At 40.7% G+C, this 6,000-nt stretch overlaps 2 protein-coding genes across 2 annotated transcripts; one reads left to right on the top strand and one right to left on the bottom strand.

Moving 5' to 3' along the window:
- LOC18788963 lies at positions 456 to 2,313 on the top strand. Its single transcript, XM_007226615.2, has 2 exons — positions 456 to 842; positions 1,160 to 2,313. The coding sequence occupies exons 1-2, from the start codon at positions 588 to 590 to the stop codon at positions 2,066 to 2,068; spliced, it is 1,164 nt and encodes a 387-aa protein (XP_007226677.1). The 5' UTR covers positions 456 to 587; the 3' UTR covers positions 2,069 to 2,313.
- Positions 2,539 to 5,760, bottom strand: LOC18789729 (trihelix transcription factor ASR3). The gene is made up of 3 exons (XM_007222409.2): positions 4,559 to 5,760; positions 3,955 to 3,996; positions 2,539 to 3,229 (listed from the first exon to the last, which is right to left on the bottom strand). Exons 1-3 carry the CDS (start codon positions 5,256 to 5,258, stop codon positions 2,943 to 2,945), a joined length of 1,029 nt encoding a protein of 342 aa, XP_007222471.2. The 5' UTR covers positions 5,259 to 5,760; the 3' UTR covers positions 2,539 to 2,942.

Here is a 6,000-nt window from a genome sequence, read left to right as displayed (position 1 = left end):
TTAATGTTTTTTTAAAATTAAAAACATTGTTTTGAGTGAGAGAGAAGTGCCACATGTCATTAGAAAAAGGGAGAATGTCCAAAAGAGAAGGTTAGAGAGAATGTTGCTAACATTTTCCATTTCATATTACCGATAAATGTGGTTTGACTTCCTTTTGGCACCAGTTTTCGGGTCATTTTTGAAAGTCGGTTCGTTTCGGTTGAAACGGCACTGTGAGATTCTTTGAATTATGAATTGGACCAAATTGGCTGATTCAATTCGGTTCTTAACCCAAAAGAAAGAAAGTAAAATAACCGAATCAACCGATCTGGTTCGGTCGGTACGTTGATTTGGCAGTTTAAATTTCCAAGCCTAGTTTTGAGGATCAAGTTAAACCTTTGGGCCCATTAGATGAACAAGGTCTCCAAGGAGCCAATCTGGCCCAAACCACGAAAGACCCGGAAAAGTAACAAGAATTAAAAAATTCAGGAGGCGGTGCTTTTTGCCTCCTCCGTTTCCTATATGACAACGGGTTATGTTATGGTTGCATAAAAGCCTCAAGAGTAGTGAAATTCTTACACAGATACAGAATCAAATCCTCAAAATCGATGGACGACAGCTTCAGAGTCCGGGCAGAGAAGGTTTTCGGATCGCTCCCTTCGTCGACCTCGACCACTTCGTCTCTGCAAGTGCAATCCTCTCCCTGGTCCGTCACCGGCGACGAGGTCGAGCGCAGAGAATGGAGGCGCGGTACGGACGCCGACTCATCTGACAGGGACCAAACGCCGTGTTCATCGTCGTTTTTGGAAGACGAATGGGGAATCAGAGCGTCGATAGGCTTGGATCCCACTCTGGATTACGAGGTAAATTATTATTTTTTATTTAAAGATATTTGATAATTCATTAGAAAAATTGAGCTAGAAGAAGAAATAATTGTCACACTCACGCATACTTTATTTATGGAAATTGATAGCCTAATTGAATTCTAAGAATTTTGTGCTTTATCCTGTAATGGGTTTCGTGTATTTTGGTCAAGAACACTAGAACTTGGTCCCAATCAGAAGAATATGTTGGAATTCTTGTAATTTTTTTGCTACTTGATTCAAGAAACTATCCAATTAATATTTTCTCTCTTTAAACTATTATTATGGTCCTCTAAATTGTTTCCAACTGGTTGCAGGATGAGGAAGATGAATATGACAAAGTGGCTGCGGGCACAGAAGGTCTTGGTGACCGATTGTTCATGAACGAGGTTACCCATCATGGGTCTTATTTAAACTCCCACAATGTGCTTCATGGTAGCAATAAAGATCCACGTGCCAATTTTCTGGCTGCAAGACTTAGGCTGAAAGAGGATGATGCTGAAGCTCGAAAATTGAATTCTCCTGCGGCTTCTGCTTCACAAGTTAAGGAGCAGCTTGTTAAATCACCTGAAGATGTTGGCCAGCCAAAGTCTATATTGAAAAGGAAAGACAATACCTCGGTTGTGAAGGCGCAGAAACGTGTCAGGTTTAATCCTGGTTGTGTAACTCATTGTGATTCTGAAGAGTCACCAGAAATACTTGAAGACTTTGATATGGGCTCTTCTGATGTAAATGGAATGGATTCAGATAATGGTTCTGGGTTGGCTCCTAATGCTTCTGGTGTTCCTGATTATTTAGTGAATCCTTCCAAGTATACACGGTATAGCTTTGATACAACAACTGAAGTTGATGAAGATGGCAACACCCGAGCTTTTATGGACTACCTTAGTCACCCTAAGAGTTCAAATACAGATTCAAGATCAGAGATGGAGGATGCTTCAGCTCAACTGCCCAAGTCTGTGACCTTTGTTTCAAAGAAAAAGACAGCAGATGGTAATGCAGTAAACGATATCAACAATATGAAGCAAGACGATGAAGATGACAGGAAGCCGTCCTTAAACCGAGCAAGCTTCCCTGTTGGCATTGCAGCTGTTGAAGTCCAAAGTGAAGATAGTGCAGTGGAGGAAGAAGGGTCGGCACCAAACCCAGCAGATTTTAGTGGTTGTTTAGAAACACCTGGTCGGAAGTATCGAACAAAATCATTGTCGGATGAGTCCGATTCTTGATGTTTTCTAAGATTCAGATAGTCTGCATTGCTGGGTTGAAATTTCTCTGTTTCATTTTTTTTTACTGGTTTCTCCTGAACAATGTTTACTTAAGACCACATAATCAAGTACCCTCATGACTTAACCTTTGTGAAATTATGGGTTATCCAACGATAGTGTATGAAAGTGTGTAAGAATGCTTATTTGATAAGCTTTTCTTTTAAAATATCCATCTCACTGAATTGGTGTGTATGGAATTTTTCCCATTCCCGTTTCGTTTTCATATTTCATCATGAAATTCAAGTTTACTGATAAGGCCGTACATATGCTTTATTTACCTTTGAAGAGGCGGGATTCGATTTATTTACCGCTATGCACTAAATATTGCATTTCAAATATGTTATAAGGAAATTTATAATGTTGTCTCAAAAAAATTATACCGTAATTATACGTGATGTATTGGAATGCAACGTTTTAATGACAAAGACAAGTAGAGGTCACAAATAATTAAGTATGCTTCTTATTGATATCAAGAGTCTGTACAGTCACAAAGACATTCTAACATGAAAATTCCATGTGAGCTGGGCATATATGAAAGAAAAGCAGCAGAAATGTGCTAACTCTTTGAAATTTCTAAACCTTATCTGTGTATAGACTCTACAAATATAATGGGGCAATATGCCACAAGGGTGGCATACACCAAAAAGACAAATAGAAGAAAATTAAAATTTTAAAAAAAGTGGAATAACAGGTGTGATTTGTAAATGCCCTACTGAATTCTGTCATCCCACGATATGAATGATCAAATTTAATCCACCAATTCTCAGCCTCTGCTAACATCTATGGGTCTTGAAGATGACTTCTCTATGTACACTGATTTGTTGTTGCTCGTCTGCTACAATTTCTCAGCGATTCTCATAAAAGCATCTGCAAGCTTATTAAGAACAGCAATTAAGCTATCAGAATGCTCCTTCCTCTGCTCCCGATCGAGTTGCGAATGGGAATTCTGAGCATGGATATAGTCAGACAGCACTTTGCCATTCCTTTCCATGACATCAATCAACTGATTCTGCAGATTGGATGTTTCCTCGTCTACATCTATTGTAAAACGTTTCCGCTTCCGGTCTTGAGAAGTAGATCCAATCTCAGGTATTGAAGCTGGCTGTTTTTGGTCTGCTGCACCTGTGGGTGGTAGTGTTAATTGACCACATAAAGTTTCCATCTAGAAATCGCCCAACCCAGACATTCGGCCAAGTTGCTGAACTATGGTGGATTTAGACACCACTTTAAACTTTGATTTATTTCAACTTAGAAATGTAGGAAAGTTTAAGTTCTGGGGGCATATCTACCAGTGTTACTCAAACTAAGTACTTGTTCAATTAAACCCTCAACTAAACTCAATAGGATGATAAACTGTATCCCTGGCATGATACTCTTAACAGATTCTTGGTGGTAAGCTTAAACAAGATTATACGAAACTTAAAGAAACTTGGAAGCAGATGATGACAGATTTTCAATACCAGGCCCTAATATATTCCTTTTGACATGGAAGATACCTTAAATTTGTTCAAATATTCTTGTTCAAGTATAACATGTTAAAGTGGGTATCTACCATGAATTTGAGCCTGTAAATTGTAAGTGCATTCTAGGGCAAGTTCAATTCAACCCACAACAAAAGATTGTGATGGGCAAAGTTGACAAAAAATTGGAAATATATGTACATATATCTCAGATTTAATCCAAGGAAGTTTGATGAGATGGTCATTTCATTTTCAATTCTGCAAGTTTCCTTTAGTTGTTTTAGAACATAGTCATAACTACGATAATTAGTTTTGCGACTCATCTACTATTTTTCTCTTTTGTGGCAAACAATCAGTAGTATAAAGGGTTGAGGCAGACAACAGTACCTTGTCCTTGGCATCCTTGAGGTATTGGTTTGTACTGCTTCTCTGTTAATCATAACACAACAAAAAGACATTTGAAAGATCAGCAACAGTCTCCAACAGAGACAAATACGCATATTTGTTTCCCTCACTGTCAATTTGCCCCCTAAAACCCAAGCCCCAAGAGCACTAAACCAATCCAAGACCCCAAATTCGTAGAAAGACAGTCTCTTTGATTTTTCACCCCACCCCCACCCCCACCCCGACCCCCACCCCCCCACACATTATATACAACTTTTGAGCACACAAGACACCACCAAGGGCCTGCTTCACCAAATCCCCAAAAAGCATCCTTCAATAAGAAAACAACTGAAGAAAAAGACTCAGCTAACGTCCCCATTTGAAATTCTATCACCAACTCCGTACCATCACTCATCACTCACTCCCCAAAAATCTTATTTTTCAACCAAAAAATAAAAAATTTCAAACACGAAAGACATTCCACAAAAACCCAAATGAAATGCAGCCAACTTGTAACCATATTTTGAAATTTCCACCCAAAGATCACATCTTTTTTTTTTTTTTTTTTTTCATCTTTTGCTAAAGAGTAAATTGAATTATGAATTACCTGATATTGGCAAAGGGCCTGAAATCACTGTGGTACTCCCCGGACCCTCCTTGAACCGGACTTCCTTCTCAGGACTCCGGCCCGACTCATCGTCGGAAAACAACCCGTCCTCCGTGGGCCTCTGTATACTATCAAACAAGTTCTCAGCCTCCTCAGTCATCCCCTCCTCCTTCACATCCTCGGACTCCACCCGGGTCGGACCCGGTAGAGCGAGCGAAATCGGAGCACCCGGAACCGCCTCCATTATATCATAAACCTCCTTATCGAAAAACCCCGGCAACTTCCTCTCTCTCCTCAGGTCGTTCCTCATCACCCAAAACGACTCCGTTTCGTCCTTCCTCTGCACCTCCCACTCCCTGATCTTCTTGAAGTCCCCCGCCAAATTGCTCCACCGCTTCCGGCACTGGACCGGTCCCCGGTTCACCCCGTGCTTCTTGCAGTACGTCGAGACCGCGGCCCATTTCGGCTCCGCCTGACCCGACCCGAAGTCCGACCTCGGGGTCCGCCCCCCGCCCCGGCTCTCGGCGTACCTCTTCCCGTTTATGAGGACGAGAATCTCCTGCCGCGTCCAGCGTGGCAGCCTCGGCGCCTTGCTGGCGTCATCTCCGGTCTCCGCTGACGTGGGGTGGCGGGCGTCAACGCCGTTAGTTTCGCCGTCAACGGGGTTCAGGCTCACCTGCTGCTCCAAGGCCATGAGCATAAATAACGAAAAAAATTAAAACGGAAAAGAGTAAACGCACGTGACTTAATGGTGATTTTACGTTGAAAGTAAACGGCGTTTTGGGGGAAAGGTTCCCTCTTACGCCGTTTAAGAGGAATGAGGGGTTAGCTCATATCCCTCTTAGTCTCTCTACCTAAAACAATTAGGGAGGAGATGAGAGAGAGAGAGAGAGAGAGAGAGAGAGAGAAAAAGAAAAGGAAAAGGGGGGAGAGAAGTTTTGAGGGCTTTTGGTGGTTTATTATGAGAGTGTGGTGGGGTTTTCTCTGTTTTTTACTGCTATAATATAACCTTAACCCCTTGTTAAGGTTGTTTTAGCTATAATTAATTTGGGAAGGCCATATCTTTTTTATTTTAAATCTCAATCAATGGGATTTGTTTTTTCTTTAATTTCTTACCATACAAGGGTTAATTAACCCTAATTGCTTTGTCTTGGACCATGGAATCTCTAAGGGCACTCTTTTGCATTACAACCACTCTAATAATCTTTTTCGTATGCATATAGGTCATTTTCTTTTGTGTAAAATATGGTATAAAACGCGTTTTTTTTGGGGCCATCTTTATCCTTTTTGTTTCTCCTTTTTTAAAATTTGTTTTCATTACCTTTGCTTGTATTTATTTAATTTGTCCAAGCATTGATTTTTTTTGGGGGGGCATGTTTCTTAAAAGCTTTGGTCAAAGTTTTAATATAAAACAAATGCATGGGATTTTGATTTGGAAGAGG

This window comes from Prunus persica, chromosome G1, assembly GCF_000346465.2.
Source record: "Prunus persica cultivar Lovell chromosome G1, Prunus_persica_NCBIv2, whole genome shotgun sequence".
NCBI classification, from domain to species: Eukaryota; Viridiplantae; Streptophyta; class Magnoliopsida; order Rosales; family Rosaceae; genus Prunus; species Prunus persica.
The sequence above is the reverse complement of the archived record's forward strand: the minus strand, read 5'-3'. Positions and strand labels throughout refer to the sequence as shown.

What these genes read in the sequence shown, in the direction of transcription:
- LOC18788963 (XM_007226615.2), top strand. Translation starts at nt 588, where the DNA reads ATGGACGACAGCTTCAGAGTCCGGGCAGAGAAGGTTTTCGGATCGCTC. An exon ending in ATCCCACTCTGGATTACGAG is followed by an intron (nt 843 to 1,159) that starts GTAAATTATTAT and finishes AACTGGTTGCAG; the next exon opens with GATGAGGAAGATGAATATGA.
- LOC18789729 (XM_007222409.2), bottom strand. Translation starts at nt 5,258, where the DNA reads ATGCTCATGGCCTTGGAGCAGCAGGTGAGCCTGAACCCCGTTGACGGC. An exon ending in AGGCCCTTTGCCAATATCAG is followed by an intron (nt 3,997 to 4,558) that starts GTAATTCATAAT and finishes TATGATTAACAG; the next exon opens with AGAAGCAGTACAAACCAATA. An exon ending in TCAAGGATGCCAAGGACAAG is followed by an intron (nt 3,230 to 3,954) that starts GTACTGTTGTCT and finishes TACCACCCACAG; the next exon opens with GTGCAGCAGACCAAAAACAG.